This window comes from Maylandia zebra, linkage group LG20, assembly GCF_041146795.1.
Source record: "Maylandia zebra isolate NMK-2024a linkage group LG20, Mzebra_GT3a, whole genome shotgun sequence".
NCBI lineage: Eukaryota > Metazoa > Chordata > Actinopteri > Cichliformes > Cichlidae > Maylandia > Maylandia zebra.
This window is the reverse complement of record NC_135186.1, coordinates 24,785,466-24,803,285: the sequence shown is the minus strand read 5'-3', so window position 1 is coordinate 24,803,285 and position 17,820 is coordinate 24,785,466. Positions and strand designations below refer to the sequence as shown.

General features: G+C 40.3%; 1 protein-coding gene across 1 annotated transcript in view; it reads left to right on the top strand.

Annotated features, from left to right (window-relative positions):
• ift122 (intraflagellar transport 122 homolog (Chlamydomonas)) overlaps nucleotides 1-17,820 on the top strand; it is a 27,247-nt gene extending 9,427 nt beyond the window's left edge. Inside the window, exons 14-29 of the mRNA XM_004546132.4 lie at nucleotides 12-209; nucleotides 970-1,110; nucleotides 1,514-1,567; nucleotides 2,181-2,342; nucleotides 3,180-3,346; nucleotides 5,887-6,058; nucleotides 7,318-7,420; nucleotides 13,128-13,268; nucleotides 13,370-13,467; nucleotides 14,396-14,496; nucleotides 15,561-15,726; nucleotides 15,808-15,925; nucleotides 16,024-16,152; nucleotides 16,731-16,807; nucleotides 16,923-17,087; nucleotides 17,225-17,820. Of these exons, the coding sequence (XP_004546189.2) occupies nucleotides 12-209; nucleotides 970-1,110; nucleotides 1,514-1,567; nucleotides 2,181-2,342; nucleotides 3,180-3,346; nucleotides 5,887-6,058; nucleotides 7,318-7,420; nucleotides 13,128-13,268; nucleotides 13,370-13,467; nucleotides 14,396-14,496; nucleotides 15,561-15,726; nucleotides 15,808-15,925; nucleotides 16,024-16,152; nucleotides 16,731-16,807; nucleotides 16,923-17,087; nucleotides 17,225-17,311 (2,079 nt within the window). The 3' untranslated portion in view covers nucleotides 17,312-17,820. The remainder of the gene's footprint in view (nucleotides 1-11; nucleotides 210-969; nucleotides 1,111-1,513; nucleotides 1,568-2,180; nucleotides 2,343-3,179; nucleotides 3,347-5,886; nucleotides 6,059-7,317; nucleotides 7,421-13,127; nucleotides 13,269-13,369; nucleotides 13,468-14,395; nucleotides 14,497-15,560; nucleotides 15,727-15,807; nucleotides 15,926-16,023; nucleotides 16,153-16,730; nucleotides 16,808-16,922; nucleotides 17,088-17,224) is intronic.

Here is a 17,820-nt window from a genome sequence, read left to right as displayed (position 1 = left end):
TTTCCTTACAGGAGCCTAATGCCAATAGTGTAGCCTGGAACACCCAGTGTGAGGACATGCTGTGCTTCTCTGGGAATGGCTACCTTAATATCAAGGCTTGCAACTTCCCTGTACACCAGCAGAAGATGCAAGGCTTTATGGTCGGCTACAATGGCTCCAAGATATTCTGCCTCCATGTGTATTCCATGTCTGCAGTGGAGGTGCCGCAGGTGGGTATTATCTTGTCAGGCTGCTCATGTCTAGAAGCAGTGATGGCGCTCCGTGTGGTGGCACAGGTCTGTAGCCAAAATGCTTCTGAAATAAAAATGGTCAAAATGTAGTAATTTTGTGTGAAATTGAAACTGATGGTTAAAATTGTTACATGGTTCTTGCTTTTCATCATATGTTACTAGGTCATTTCTAATACTTCCTAAAGTATTCATCTAGTCTTTATGAAACTGGGCTCGTATGAACTGGAATTGTATCAAGTATAAATTCCAAATGTCAAATTTCAAATCTCAGTATATTATCTCTGTTTGACCTTTTGACCTCTACCCTTACCCTGGTATTGGCTGTTATATTAGTGTTCATAATGCCACAGAGTTATACGCTTTTTAAAGCATATTAAATATTAAAGAAGTAATATTTTTCATTCTCTTCCACAATATGCTGTTAAAAGTACTGTGACTCATCGAAATGCGTCCCAGCGAAATGCGCTTAACCTTTAAATTTCCTCCGTTGTTGCTCTGCATTAGTTCTACATGTCTGCAGAAACACGTGCCACGATCCTGGTCATTTTTATCATAAATATGGTATTTATTTGTACTACAAAGAAAGAAATGATATATATGGATGCAATTTATATCAGTTACGGAAAAAAAAGTGTTTCGTAAAGATGTTTTGTTTCTGTTTATTGATTGGTTTGTGGCCATTCTTTTCCACAAATTTGTATTTATAATGCTTTTAACTGTGATGGTGTTGGCCTGCCAGTCTGCACCCATGTACCAGTACTTGGAGAGGAAGATGTTTAAGGAGGCCTACCAGATTGCCTGCCTGGGTGTGACAGATAGTGACTGGAGGGATTTGGCCACAGAAGCCCTGGAGGGACTTGACTTTGAGACTGCCAAGAAGGTCAGCTCTCTCTCTCTCTCTCTCTCTCTCTCTCTCTCTCTCTCTCTCACACACACACACACACACACACACACACACACACACACACACACACACACACACACACACACACACACACACATTGTTTTGATTAAGTAAGGCAGATCTTACCATCCTTCACAATTTACTACTTCTAGTAAAATGAGCAATAGAAATATACAGTACCCTACTCTTCATCATGTTAACTGCAACCACTTAACGTCAAAACATGGACATTACCCAAGTTAGCCAAATCAACAGTGAAGCCACATCCTTAATCAGTGTCCGATGAAGAATTTTTAAGAAGCTAGTAATGCAAATAAGAACACAAAGCAACAGATTCTCAGACGCAATTATACTAAATCTTTCCTCTCCACCTTTTCAGGCCTTCATTAGAATCCGAGATCTGCGCTACCTGGAACTAATCAATAGCATTGAGGTAATGCTAAGTCCTCAGAGGCCTAATTTGGTTATAATTTTTTTTTGTTTTCTGTTTTTTTTTTTCCTGGCTAGTGTATATCCTGACATCATTAAATAGTGAATCATAATTACTGTCATCATACAATAATGTCAGTAATTGTAAGGCTTTTTTCTGAACTAGACCTAAACCTCAAACAAAGGAGGAACCTGTATCCCGAGTGACCTTTTCCAGTTGAGTCCGCGCTGACATGCAAGCGCACAGCTAAGCATATGCACAAATCCTTAACAATGTGCTTGCTGAGCGGAGCAGAATCTGTTATGGCTTGGGTGTTTCTGCTTGTTCTTATTTGAAATGTGGAAATGTTCATCTTTGACAGTCTGTTTTTGTCAGTAAAATTATTATATATGGAAAGAAGTGTTTCTTTCGTTCAATAAAAATTGTGTTTGTTATTTCTGTGGCTGATGGCAGAAGAGGTTTGTGAAGATTCAACACCCTTCAGTCTTGTGTAACTCTGTGTATGCAAAGCCACATGCATAACTGTGTGTGTGTGTGTGTGTGTGTGTGTGCATGCTAATATATGTGACTGTTAGTCTTAGCACCCAACTCAGTGTTTGTGTTGACTGATTTGTAGGAGAGGAAGAAGCGGGGTGAGAACGACAATGACCTGTTTCTGGCAGACGTCTACGCCTACCAGGGGAAATTCCACGAGGCAGCCAGGCTCTACAAACGTACTGGCCACGAATCCAGAGCGCTGAGCATGTACACTGACCTGCGCATGTTCGACTACGCCAAGGTGATTAAATCACTGACTAAAACACATGCTCTTACATATAAGATATTGTATCGATACAGACAAAAACACCTGCGAAGCATTGCATGTTTTCGGGATTTAGAGCATATGGTTTTCTTCAGCATGTGCAGTTATGCCAAATTGGGGCCCTGCACTGTGTTCAGACAGCCCCCCCTTTACTGTCTGTCTTTCATCTCCTCATATATCATCAGAATCTCTACATATATCATCTGATCTGCACACGCATGGCCAACGTTTACACACGTATCCCTGTACGACATATAGTTACAGTTGGAAGTGGGGCACAAAAGGAGAGAAATAAAGCCAGCGTCTGTTCCTACACGAACACTTTGATGAGGGGGTCAGTTGGAGCCGAGACAAATTTGTGCTTTATTATGTTTACATGCGGTGCCCCCACTTTTGATCATCACCGTTGCACTCGCATTGCTGGAGCAGATGACACAGCCATGACTCGTTCATGTATATTTGTGCTTGAGTTTGTATCAGATTGTATGTGTGTTTGATGTGGCTGCTGTATATTTATGTGGCTGTGTGGCCATCTGGTCCCTCCGGCTGTTTGTTTTAGGTAGGATGGACACCGGAGGGAAAGGCCTTGTAGCTGCCTGCTGTTTGTGTGACTCGCTTCCTCCTGTCTCACACTTGACCCACATGGTTCTGCCCATCTGAACTGGACTTTTCTTTCTCTCCTTTCAGACTACTGTTAGGAATCTGCTTTTGATAAACTGTTGGACATTACATTACATTGTTGGTTGTTGCCCATCTTAATGACTAATTATTGAATGTGATGTAAAGTTTGAAACTTTCTCTCTCTTGCTGCAGGAGTTTGTTGGAGTGACAGACCCAAAGAGCTCTCGGATGCTGATGACCAAGCAGGCAGACTGGGCTAAGAGCAGCAGGGAGCCGCGGGCAGCAGCAGAGATGTACCTGTCAGCAGGAGAACATCTCAAAGCTATAGACATTATAGGCGAACACGGCTGGGCAGACATGTAGGTGTCAGTCTCTCTCTTAAACATTTTGAAATCCTGCTGCTCCTGTTTAACTTTCTTTAAAACGACCACATATGTGTGTGATTTCGAAATATAATATAAACTTATCCTAGATTTAGTTCTTCTGCTTCAAAGCTTTACAGAAAGAAAAATAAGTTAATATGCTTTAAATGTTCATTACATACATTCTCAGAGCTCTCCATCACCTTACTTTCTAGGTTTGGCAAAACTGTTGAGCCACCTACCCCATGTTACTTTTTCTTTTCTTGTAATTTCTTAAAGTAGTCTTCAGGAATAGTTCTCCAAGCTTTTTGAGGGACAATCAAAGCTCTTCTTTGGATGTTGGCATCCTTTTGTTCTATTCTCCGTGTAAGCTGATCCCGCACTGCTTTAGTAATCTTGAGGTCCAGGCTCTGAGGAGGCTAATCCATGGCTGATAGTCTTCCAATATGTGTTTTTCTCTTCAGGTGCTTTTACTGCATTGGCAGTGTGCTTGGAATTATGGTCATGCTGAAAAGTGAAGTTACTGCATATCATATAATTTCCAGATGGAATTGCATGGTGGATCACAATCTGACTGTACTTTTCTGTGCTCGTAATTACATCGGTTTTGACAAGATCCCCAACACCACTGGCTGAAATGCAGCCCCAAACCATGACTGAGACTCCAACATGCTTTGCAGATGGCTGTAAACACACATTGTTGCACCTCTGACGATCCCGCCATAGTGACGATGACTTAAACCAAAGATTTCAAATTTGGATTCATCACTCCATAAAACCTGTTGCCACTGACTTTCAGTCCAGTTCTTGTGTAGTTTGGCATATATTGTCTTTTTCTAGATCTTGTCAGGTACATTTCTCAGGTCCAGTTTCAGGTTCTTGTGGAACTTGTTTCTTGTTTCATAAGAACATGCCTTTCAAATACTGTTCATCTACTGTAGTATTTTTTTCAGGCCTGCTGCTTCTTCTTTGTCCACTTGTCCAGTATCCTCAAATTTTTTCAAGGATAGGCACACCGTGCTAAGATATGCCAATTTCTTTGTCTAACAGCTCTTTGGAATCACCCTGACGAACGGTGCTATATTTAGTATTTCTTTCATAGATTGAAATAAATAAATGGGGAAGAAATGTAGTATTTTTGCAACAGGCTGCTAGTAACAAAGTGCCTAAAGGTACAATTTAACATGGGTTCTTTTTCAATTTGTCTGTTATGTGTAGATGTAGATCCCATGAGTTAGATAGCTTTTGTTTTTAATCTAGAATGATTCATGGGTAGATTTTAACTGGCTTAACAGCAACAACAATAAAAAAGCAAAACATTCCTCTGAAAATGGTCAGGCACAAGGTCTGACTAAAAATGAGTGTTAAAGCAGCCATTATCCAAAGAAAACGTCAGAAAACCTGGGGATCTATTACTCAAGACCAAAAAGATTACAATAAAGCCTATTCCTTTTTTATTTTTACTTGAGTGCTCTATCATTAGTGAAATGATGATGGGACAAAATACAATAACAGAGCAGCATTGTCCATTTAGATACAGAGACTCCTAATTTTACTTGTTGAAGTTTAAGTTGCAGTTTGTGTTTTAATTTAATAGCACAAGCAATAATAAACGTCCAGTAAATGTCATGAGTCTCAGTCACAGGCCATTAGAGCCAGATATGTGAAGGGTAAGCCATGAGGGCTAAACATGTTCCCAGAAACAAATACCTTTCCATTAAATGGGACTTACTGTGCTTTTCTTCATCTTCCGTTATATATACTGTTACAATGGCTGATGCTTGCAGTAAACATGGCCAAAGTTAATACTAATAATAATAATAATAATAATAGTAATGAAGTCAGCATATGTACAGGTAATCCCTATAAGCCAAAAGCTCAGACTTCAAACTGCTTTAACTGCTTATTTTAGGCAGTTTGACATCATACAGATGTAAGAGCAGTAATGAGAACCAGTATCCTTACAAGATTGTCTCAGGGAGACCACTCTGATTGTGAACAATCCACCCACTTGCTGCTTAAAGAAGGAAGAAATTTGTCTTAAACCATTCATTTCAGACAACTGATGAGCTGTGAGGCGGCACAAATGGCTATTATTAGATAGATAAGGATTATTTTGAACTGCAAAGCTGCTCTAGTAGAGACTAAGGATAAAAATATGGAGCTGGAAAGGAACATAAGAGTTCTCCTTTAAGGTTCTATCATACATCCATTACATCCATTATTGTTAATGTGTGTTGTGTGTCTGTGTTGTTGAAAACCAGGCAAATTGATATCTGGTGAGCATGTCAGAACTCCCTGCTGACTCCATCTGACCCACTCTCTGCACGCTGTAAGTGTCCTGTGGTGCTACCAGTGGGTCAGCGCAACTGACACTGCTGTTGAACATAGTCCGAGCTCTTTAGCCTGACTCAGATTCAGCTCGTGACCCTGACTGATTCACATTCTTTCTGGGGTCACGAGCATAGTTTGATACAGCAGGGTTCATCTTCTCCCGCCCTCTTTCTGTGTGCTCATTCCTGTCTTCTCTCACCCAGGCTGATCGACATCGCCCGTAAATTGGACAAGGCTGAACGCGAACCGCTAGCAAAATGTGCACTCCACTTTAAGAGGCTGAAACACCATGGCTATGCCTCAGAGACTTACTCTAAGATGGGGGACTTGAAGGCTCTGGTGCACCTGCATGTAGAAACTCTGCACTGGGAAGAGGTCTGACACACTTACGCACACCTGTTCAGCTTATTATAACTTATATATATATAAAAAGTCCTGAGACAATCACATAAATATAATGTGAAGCATATAGGGCTGCACTTAACAAACTGCTGTGGCACTTGCACTATAAGCCACAAAGTACACTGCTCCATATTTGGGGTTTGTTCAATTTTGCAGGGATCCTCAGAAAAGTCCACTTTATTTGTCAGAGTAACCACAACTGAAAGCAAACAATAAGATAATATGTCTGCCTGATTTCTTTCTACACTGACAAACTGGAGCCACACACACTCCAGAGCTAATCATCCAGCTTTGGATTTCTCTGAATCCATGCCCACATGATGATTAGCTAGTGAGAAGCTCAAAACACTACTGCAGTGAAAGAGTATCAGCTTTAAATTCTGTTCTGCTTCCAATCAAATTCCTCCATCAAGGCGGATCATGGCAAGAAGAAAATATTGCATTTCTTTAATCCATCTGCAGTCTATAATCGAGTTAAAGGCGTTACAGAGATGCACATTGGCGATTTGCATGTTGAAACACTAGAGCCAAAAACAGAACATGAAATTATGATCACATGATTCTTGCTGTTATGTCTGTTGAAGGCTTCTTGGAATATTTAATCCTCAGAGAGGGAGAGACAGAGAAGAAAGAGCAGAGGAGGGAGGCAGAGGTTGAGAGAACTACTTGGCTTTATGTGCTTCAAGGGGGCGGGATGGTGGACACCAAGATGAGCCAGACGGCACCACAGACTGAGTTACACCATAGGCCATATGGATGCTATTCACTGCTCCCACTCTTCTTTAAAACAAAGTATTTCTTTAAATGAATGGGCTCAAAGGGCTGAAACACACATTTGTTCTCCTTTACTGTATGGTATGACTGCTGTGTGATTCTTGGCTCAGATTTTGCCACAGGACGTTGAGCTAATTAGTCAGCGTGATAGGCGATATGTGTCCACGAAGCACTACAGCAGCTCTTTACAGTTTATACTGTCATTCGAACAGCACGAGACCTGCAGTTGGAGTTCTAATTGAGTGTGAAATCAATTTAGCTCATGCAATTTTCATTGTTCTCGGCTAATAAATAATGGTGAAGAAGTATTTGAACTTAAGGTAACATGTTTGGAAAATGTGCGGTAAGTGAAGTAGAGCCATAAATAGCCAGGGAGTACAGTGTTATTCTCTATATGTGGGACTAAAAACACAAGTCAGGCAGTCACAAGCATATGCTTCTTCTGTCTTCTGTCTCAGGCCTTCTCACTGGTGGAGAAACACCCGCAGTTCAAAAACGACGTCTTTGTGCCGTACGCCCAGTGGCTGGCTGAAAATGACCGTTTCGAGGAGGCTCAAAAGGGTGAGCTTTTACATCACCAGCAGGATTTCACTTTTGCTTTTAGTAAGCCAGTGGGAGAGGACTTATGTCACAGTTTCTTCTGCAATGCATCTGCTAGTGTTTACATATGGAAGTAATAAAGCAAGGCCTGCTCCAAAAACTGAAATGTCTCACTACTTCCTTGAGATTCTCTATATCCACTGTAAAACATGATCCTCTTTGCTCAAGCATAGCAGGACAGAGCTGGGCTGCCTGTTAACTGAATGACATGCTTCCATGCCTCTAATCACCAGTACTACAAGCAGCTCTGATGATGATTACCAACTGTAACCATAGTTATAATCAGCTCATAGATTTATAATTATGATCTCAGCAGGCATATTTCCTCTTCTACATAATCTTCTTCTGCCTGTCTCCACATGGAGTGCATGACTGAGCAGGTCTGGATGTACTGAAACTTGCCTGTGGTCATGCGTTTTGCTGATTGTGTGTATTTTAGTTTAGTATTGTGTTACTAATGATTGTAATGTGTCAAATTCTGGCCTGCTTCCTGTCCACTGCACTGGGACTTCTCAATAAATAACATTTTAAGAAATGATTAACTCTGCTTAACTCAGGTGACTTTGTTTGTTATATATTCTGGAGGTTTTAGCTGGAGCTCACTTGGTACCAAAATCAGGTTCTGATTAGTACTCCCAGGGGTTCAACAAGATTTTCAAGTACATCGTACCTAAAGCATTTCCTATTTCTTAAATTTGAAGTTGTCTTTTATTGCCAGACACGCTTCTCAGTATGTCCCCAAAAGATAATGTTGTTATCTTTATTTTGCTAACAGCACAATGTAAGCTGTAGTTGTCTGCATGGGAGCTCTGGCTAAAAGATTCTGACAATTGCTGCTGTGCTCTGCAACCTTGTCAGCTTGGTTTTTGTGTTTCTGTAAGGGGGAGGGGGAGGAGTGTGCGCCCATTACTAACAGTAACCATCAGTGTCTGAATGTGGTTTTTATTCAGTTAGACTGATGAATGTTTGCCATAATACAGCCTGACCCCTGCTGTGGTTGCAGGGGCAGGGTCATTACTGAGGTCGACTCCCTAAAGCTGTTTCTAATTACCCTCTGATTGGAACATGAAGGATAGTGGTGATGTTTATTACGGCTTTAAAGTCAAAATGTTTTGGCGTTTCATATTAAGAAGCTGCCGTCCTGCTTGGAAAGGACTGGTACTAGTTGTTGCCTGTTTTTTTTGTTTTTGAAATGGGATGGCACTTCTTGTTAAATACTCTAGGTAATATGTGAGTTTACAAATGTGTATGTCCTATAATGTACTTTCACTTCTTTTTTCTTGGCTGTAATAATGTTATATAATTCTATAGAATGTAGTTTCATCAGATTAGTGGGAAAATTACAGACATTTTTATACATTTTCAGAGGTGTGAAAGTAATTGTTTGAACACTTTTCGGAGTCCATGACTGCCTATAAAATTAAAAAAAAAAATGTATGTGTATATATATTAGGGGTGCAACAATACTTGTATCGATATTGAGCCGTTCGATACAGTGCTTTCGGTTTGGTACGCATATGTATGAACAATACAAAATTTTTAATTTATTTTATCAACTTTTCTTCTGACGATGCTGTCTGTGTTGAGCGCTCAGTGGATCTGCGCTCGACAGTGCAACTATTTGGGTTTTCGTGTGACATATCACCCTGAAGGTAACCGCCATGGACAAAAGTAAAACAGTATGTCGGATGTGCCACGCAATGCTCAATTACATTGGTGGGAACTAGTGCGTTAGCGCAGTTTGCTCGTTAACGTGTTGGCCGTCCAGCCCCACGCACGGGGCGATCCGGGGTAGCTCGTTAACGGAGATTTGGCGCAGGGGCGGAGCGTGGGGGTGGCTTACTGGGCTTATGCCCGGGTTGTTTTGTCAGAAGCCCGGAGTCTTTTGGAGTGTAATTTTTTTCATAGTTAGATGCCTGGCTGACAACTGTATAAAAAAAAAAAAAGTACACACAATATTCGAAGCACATAGTGCACACTGTGGGAATTTACGACTGTGCGTGAATCCCCCCTGATATTGGTATGATCCGAGCTCAGGCACTAAGCGACTGAGCGAGGGGGCGGGACAGCTGCTGCCTGTGAGTGCGCTGTTGGAGAAACGGAGCCAGCCATACTAAGGAGAGCTTAAGTTTGACCAGGTACCAAAGAAAATCATTCGTACCGTACAAATAATGTAAATATGACGGTGAATCACGAAAGATTGATATCAAACTGATCACTTGACCAATATTACGTTACTTGCTCTTCGAGTGAATCAACAAATGGCGAAATGAAAAGCCGAACAACAACAATGCTGTTTTTTAGAGAGTCTTAGCTTACGTGTGTTTATTTCATATTTTCAGTTCTTACCCTCCCCGACTAAATCGGTTTCAGTTATGTACTGAAATATAAGAATGCACATTAGAGGGTTCTATCAAAGAAAAAACTCAGGTAAATGTTATTTTATATATTATGCTTTGTATGTTGTTCAGTATATTTCTATGCAAAACAAGAGGGATTTCAGTACACAGCACGATATTCATATTTGTAACCAGATATTTACATACACTTTAGGGAGAAAACATAAAACATTTTTACTGTACAACATCAATTTAGAGTAAACTTTTGTTTTAGATAAATATTGAAACATATTTTGAATTAGTTAAATGTCAGAATAAAGAGAGACAGAACTGTCTATTTTTTATCACTTTCATGAAATGTAGGAGCACATGTACACTAAGTTTATTGTTAATTAATAAGAAAACTGCAGACGATTCCATTCTGAGCTGAAGAAGCTTCAGATAGCTTAGTAGAGTCCATGTGAGTAAATTGGTGGCACAGCTGTGGATGCATATAAGGCAAAACACAGAGCCTGTTTCTGTGACATGGGAACATCAAGAGATGTCAACCAAAACACCAGGAACAGAACTGTGGAGCTCCATAAGTGTGGCTCAAGTTTGAATACAATTTGGTGCCATTTGCAATTAAGAAATACAGATAGTTTCTCTCTTTACTCTTAAAGTTAACAAATATGTTTTTATATTTATCTAAAAAATAAACATTTAGTCTGATTTGATGTTACAATTAAAAACGTGTTTTTATCTGAAGAGTAAATATCTGGTTTCAACTGTATATTTGATGATGTTGGTGTTTGGCTTGATTGACTATCATCTAGTTCTGATTGTGGTTCTGTCTTGGTTAAGTCCTCAGTAGTCCTGATTTTGAACTGTTGTAGTCCTGTTTTAATTCTGGATCAGTTCTGGGTCTGGTTGAATTGGGGTTTAGTCCTCGTGTCTTGATACAGCCCCGACTTTGTTCTGCCTTGCTGCTTAATTAAAAAACTAGTTTAAGGTCCTGCACATGTGATATATATTTTTCCCTATATGAACTCATTCTTTTTTTGAACAAAACTCAAAACAGAGCCAATTAATCTTTCAGTCATTTCTACCCCCCCCCCCCCCAAAAAAAAAATAAAAAAATCCCACATGCATACCACCCTTTTGGGCTAAGCCCCGGGTGTTTCAAATGTCTGGCTCCACCTCTGTTGTGGCGTTAACGTCATTTCAACGAGATTAACGCTGACAGCACTAGTGGGAACACAACGAATATGACTGCACATTTACGCCGACATCATTCTAGTGCAAAGACAAGTGGAAGCAGACAAAAACAACAAGCACGCATGCTACAAACTTTACCTGAGTCATTTAGACAGCCGTTGGCACGTGATTCTCCTTATGGGGACCTGATATGTTTAATATGCTGCTGAGAATATAGCCCAGAAGAAGCCTATAGTATAGCTTTTATTTTGGAAAGAGCCATTTCTCTGTAATAAACTCTCTTTTCCAAAGATGAGTGATTTCTCGATCAGATAGATTTACTTTTTTTATTACTTTGTTTCAGCAACATTAAATTTAAAAACTGTACTTTTGAGTTAAAATATATATTTATAATTTTAATAAATGACCAATTAAAAAGGCATGAACATTTTTTTTTTGTATTGAAAAAATATCGAACCGTGACACCAAAGTATCGAACCGAACCGTGAATTTTGTGTATCGTTGCACCCCTAAAAAAAAAAAAAAAAAAAAAAAAATATATATATATATATATATATATATATATATATATATATATATATATATATATATATATATATATATATATATATATATATATATATTTGCAGCAATGTGGTTAGCACTGTTGCCTCACAGCAAGAAGGTCCTGAGTTTAATTTCACCATCAGGCCGGGTTCTTTCTGTGTGGAGTTTGCATGTTCTCCCCATGTTTGGGTAGCAGATGGGATAGGCTCTAGCCCCCCCTGCGACCCTGAAAAGGATAAGTGGAAGAGAATGGATGGATGGAAATATATAAATGCCCTAAAGTTAATTCTGTTCATGTAGATGTAGCATTTTCAGTGGGAGAAACATTTCGTCACTCATCCAAAAAATATATCAATGGTTTTCAATCCTAAACAGGTAATGAAAGATTTTTATTAAAGCTGAAAGTTTGTGCTCCAGTCACATCTTGATAGACGTTAGCAAGTGCTGTGTTTCCTCCCTTGAGATGCTCTGATAGGCTTTTACTACAGACACTCGTGCTCGTTCCTCCAGTTTTGTCTTCAGTAAAAGAAAAACATTCTCTCTTGCGAGATCAGGTGACTGTTGGGCCATTCCCGTTCTCACATGCCATTTGGAAACTCTTGGGTTGCTTTTGCAGTATGATTTGGATCATTATCCATTTGCACTCTGAAGTGCTGTCAGATTAGTTTTTCAACATTTGGCTGAATCTGAGCAGAGTTTATAGTCCTGTACACTTAAGCAGTCACATCATCAATAAACACTAGTGACCCAGTTCCACTGACAGCCATACATGCCCATGCCATAACACTGCTTCTTGTTCCTGAGTGTAACCAGTGGTTTGCAGCTTGTTGTAAACCCTCTGTATTTACAGTCACAAAGGCGTCTCTTGATTGCAGACTTTGAAAATGATACGCCCACCTCCCCGAGAGTGTTCTTGACTTAGTTAGATGTTGTGAAGTTGTTTTTCTTAACCATGTAAATAATTCTGTCAACATGCACTTTCCTTCTGTGGTCTTTCAGGCGTTTTTGGTGTTGATGAACTGGTCAGTGAAGTCATTTGTGCTAAAAATGAACCAGATTATTGATTTGGCCACTCCTAACACTGTTGCTATCGCTCTCTATGACAGGTTTATTTTCTTTTTTACAGCCTAATGATGGCTTCTCTCACTTGCATCGGCATCTTTTTGAAACTCATAAGCTACGAAATGAAAGCGTCACACTAGACTCAATCCAGATCTTTTATCTGCTTATTTTGTCCTGGAATAACAAGGGAAATGTCTCACTTCGCTGTGAAACTGCAATTCATTTTGACCCTCTGAAAATAGTTGAATATGTATAAAAATGGTTTTAACTCTTAAACAGGTAACACTGTTTTTATTAAAGCTGAAATTTTGCACTTCAGTCACATCTTGATTGTTTGATTTAAATCTACTGCGGTGGTGTCCACAGGCTCAATTACAAAAAGTGTGTCATTGTCTAAATGGACTTAATTGCATGTGTCCCCAAACATAAAATAACAATTATGCTTTAAATTGTTTCTGTAAATTCAGCATTACCTCAAGAGCAGCCAGTCTGTATTTTACCACTTTTCTGCTTTTATTTTTCAGCATTTCACAAGGCTGGACTTCAGAATGAGGCCGTGAAAGTCTTAGAGCAGCTTACCCAGAATGCAGTAGTGGAGAACAGGTTCAACGATGCAGGGTACTATTACTGGATGCTGTCTATGCAGTGTCTAGATATTGCCAAAGGTAAGATGCACAGGTATCTTGAGAGCAACCAGCCATAACTCATTTTTACTGAAATGCTTAATGCATTTTTTTTTCTTTTCACCATTGTTTGTCTGAATCAGAAAGTGAAGAACAGAGGGGAGAAATGCTGAAGAAGTTTGAACGTTTTCAGCATCTCGCTGAGCTCTACCACGTGTATCGCTCAATCCAGCGATACACGGTAAGAATATGATACACCTTAAGTCAAGACAACTGTGAATCGGTGTTTAAGTAACAAGGACGACTTTTTTTTTTTTTTTAGCTGTCAGATTGTGCGTACTTGGAAACAATACCTACTATGTAGTTAGGTAGTTTAGGTACAAAGTTCCTTCTGCATTTTCTCTCTTTTCTAACAGTCCACTGTGATTTCTGCGTACTTTTGAATCAACTTTTATACTCAAATTCATCCAGACTGCTGTGTATTTGACAAAATTAGGTCTGGCTCTGCAAGATTATGTCAATTCAAGAGAGTCACGGTTTAAAGAGAAATTAAAATATTCATAGAGGGTGTTGGGCAGGGGACAAAAGAGAGAATTAAAGGCATTCAGGTTGCAGTTTATTGAAGGGAAATATCAGCTTGAAGGAACCTCCATTATTAGATTCTTGAAACCTCCCTGACCTCTATTACCATCAGTCCTCTTTTCCGAGCCTGCAGCTCTAACTTACTTTCAAACAAGCAGTTCTGGCTTATGAGCCCTGTATGGGTGACCTGGCCTGTGTCAGCATTCTCAGTTTGTTGTTTCAGCTTTTTGCTCTGCTATGGTCACACCCCTGCAACAGAGAGGCATCGCTGTGATCCAGGCCAGAGCAGGAAGCCTCTATATCTCATTTTAACTCTCCCAGACAGGCACTATAGATTTGAACTATCAACTATAGGGATAAAGGGCTGTTAGTGATTTTGTTTTTTTTTAAGAAAATGCATCTTTTCCTTCAGGGTACTTTGAGCAGGAATGAGGCACTTTGAGTGGTTAGGCTGCTTTTAGATCAGGTTAAAAGATGACGGGAAAAAAAGTTGGAAATGGAGCTTTTAAAACTTTCATCTGAGATTTCTAACACTTTGTGACCCCTTAAACTTACATGTGTATATTTTTAACTGTCTTTATCTGTAGGATGAGCCCTTCAGTTCTCACATGCCAGACACGCTCTTCAACATCTGCAGATTCCTCCTGAACAACCTCACAAAGGACATACCACCAGGCATCTCTAAAGTGTATCCTAACATTTCAGAAAATGGACTTAACGTAGTGTTAGATCTCAGCAAATATTTAGAAAATGGAGCATTATGGGGGCCTCTTAATGTGGAAAACTCTCTGTGACAGATAGATACCATTCTAAAATCACGACTGGCAGAGGCAGTGATAGAGCGGTGGGAAATAGATAGACGTAGGGAGAAATCAGGAGAGTTGGCGCCACTCCGAAAACCAAAGTGCTGCTGAGAGAAAGAAAAGGGGTGTTGATGGGGAGGAGGAGCCGATGCCAGCAAGAAACACATTTTCTGTTATCTAAACAAGTGCTTTGATTGCTGAACTTTGTGCAAAAGTATGCATACCAAAACACACTGAACAATACGTTTTAATTTGAACAAATACACACATACACGGTCGCGTACACCCACAGCCGCATGGGCAAATCTATGTAGGCACACATCGGACTCTGGAATGAGGAAGGAAAGCGCAGCCTTGGAAGAGGAAATCAGGCCGAACAGCTGCAATCCTCTGTGGCCAAGCTGAAATGTTCCAAAAACTTTGAACTTGGATTTATAGTCTCAGCAAATTGCATTCAACTTGGTTCAACACTTAAAACACTGCACGCACACACACAAAATTGCACTTAAACAGCTCCACAATAGGACGTGCACTGATCAAGAGTCACAAAACTGGGTGTGTAGGAGGAGAATCGAGAGCGGCTGGGTAGAGGGGCAAGAACAGAAACGATGTTGAGTTTTAGGTGATGGAGAAGTGCCTTTGTAGTGCTGTTGCAGCTGCAACTCATTGACCTCTGGTTGCCACTCTCAGAGCTCCTCTAGTAACAATATGTTTCTGTATAAATACAAATAAGCAACTCGTCCTCAATTAAAACACAAAAAAACCCTACAAACAAACTAATTTATTACTTTCTGGGCATGCAGTCAGTGTTGCTGGCTTAGCGCAGCTGATGTTCTGCTAATGTAACACAAGTATAAATACGCCCACAATATTTGGAATAAGATATCTACAAAGCAGTAATTCTGTGCCAAATCTTCCCCAGGTTTATTTTTCCTTGACCTGATTATAGAAACACTTTATATGCGCTGGCCAAGCAGAGCCGACAGCTTGGTGCATATAAGCTTGCAAGGTACGCATACGAGAAGCTGCAGGAGCTGCACATTCCCTCACGCTTCCAAGAGTCTATAGAGCTGGGCTGCCTCACCATTCGTTCCAAACCTTTCCACGACAAAGAGGTGTGTGTGTATGTGATGTTTTTGAAATTTTAGAGCTGTGACCTTTATCATATTTGTTAAACACACCTGTGTTTGCTGCAGGATCTGATTGAGGGCATGATGTGCTACCGCTGCTCCACCAACAACCCCCTGTTGAACAACCAGGGGAGTGTGTGCATTAACTGCAGGCAGCCTTTCATCTACTGCGCCTCGTCATATGGTCACTGACACTCATACACACCGTGCGCAGTATATGCCACCAAGGAATCTGCTTGTTTTATTAGAGTTTTTTTAAATGTCGCATGTGATTTTGTACAGATGTGCTGCCGCTGGTCCAGTTCTACCTGGAGGAAGACATCTCTGATGAGGATGCTCTGTCTCTTATTGATCTAGAAGTTCCTCACACAGATCAGAGGGCTGCACGATGGCAGGATATAGATAATGGTGGTATCCTTTGATCATCAGTTATATGTTGATATATAGACAAACAAGGGTTATTAATGTGTTATAAAAGAACTACTGAGCCTTTACTGTGCCGCAAGTCTGTGTTCATGCTGTAACACAGTGCACATCTCCTCAAAATGAAGCACGTGGCTCTCCTCTGCCTTGTGACAGTTCTAAGAAGCTGTTTAGTCTGCGCTGGCCTTGATTCTGTACTTGTGGGTAAGCTGTCAGAACTAAGTCATCTTAGCTCTCGAGCTAATAGGGTTACTGAGGCTCTCCTGTCTCATCTTAATGACACTAACCCTCTGAGAGCCGTAGCCACAGCCCTAGTGCAGGGATTAACCTGCATTAGCCAGCAGACCCTCAAGGGCACTGAGGTATGCTGTGTTCTTCCAGAGCCGTGAAGTGACTGACAGCCACAGCTAATTTTGAACACTTTGCCTCTTAGAAAAGTCTCTCGGGGATAATTTTGTAAGGGGTTTTCCTGCTCTGCAAACATAATTACTGAAGACACATGCGACACAAAATGTGTGAAATGTGTGCATCGCCTTGGTTATATGTTCTCAAATAAACACAATAAGATCTCCAATCTTTGAGGATGGATGAGGGTTTGGACGATGAAGAGGAAGATCCATTTACAGCCAAAATGAGCTTTGAGGTAATAAGAAAAAGGACAAAATAGATGAGGTGATTAATATTCTGCCAAATGGGCAAGCCAGCTGGACAGGGTGAAAGGACGGAGTTTATAATGGTTCATTTTTGTGTATAAACAGCAGGGGGGCTCAAACTTTGTCCCAGTCAAGGTGAGTCGTCCTGTGCTGCGCGCCATGAGCAGGAGGGACGTGCTGATCAAACGCTGGCCCAGGCCGCTCAAATGGGAATACTTCCGCTCCCTGCTGCCTGAAGTCAGCATTACCATGTGTCCTACCTGCTTCAAGGTACGGCGTTTATAATGCATTCAGCTAGCAGAACCCAGTGTTAACCACCTGGTGTCCTCTTTGACGAATAAAGTTTTTGAATTATTTCTTTATTTTCCTGTCAAGTTGCTCACACTCTCGTGCTGTGTTTATTGCAGATGTTTCACAGTGAAGATTATGAGCTTCTGGTGCTTCAGCATAACTGCTGCCCATACTGTCGGAGGCCCATCGACGAACCAAACTGACGGTGAACTGAAAGTGGAGCACCTAATTTATACATTTTTGTCTTCTGATTAAATTTTCTTTAAAACTGTGCGGTACGTTTGGCGGGTGTACATTATAGGAGCAGCTCTTTGTTATCCAAGGTTGAACGGCTGAAGTAATACCTAGAGTGTTTGTGTGTCGGTCATTACAGAGTGTAAGAAAAGTGCACCATCAGCCAATAAAGCCTGGATTATTAGGATCAGATTACCCTGGGCCAGTCAGTGATTACATCATTCACTCTGTAAATGTACAGTGTAAACATATAAATAGAAAACTTTTTTTTTTTGGATATAATACAAAACGTGTTTGTTGTGTAGAGAATTTTCCTACTCACAACAATGAGATAATATTCTACCATCAAGTCTACAGCTTTATGCACTACAGCTGCACTGTATGTTTGATAACAATACAAGATCATCTGTTATTAAGTCACAAGAATTTGATTTTTATATGCTTGCAAATATCCTTTGAATAAATTGTATATTGGCAA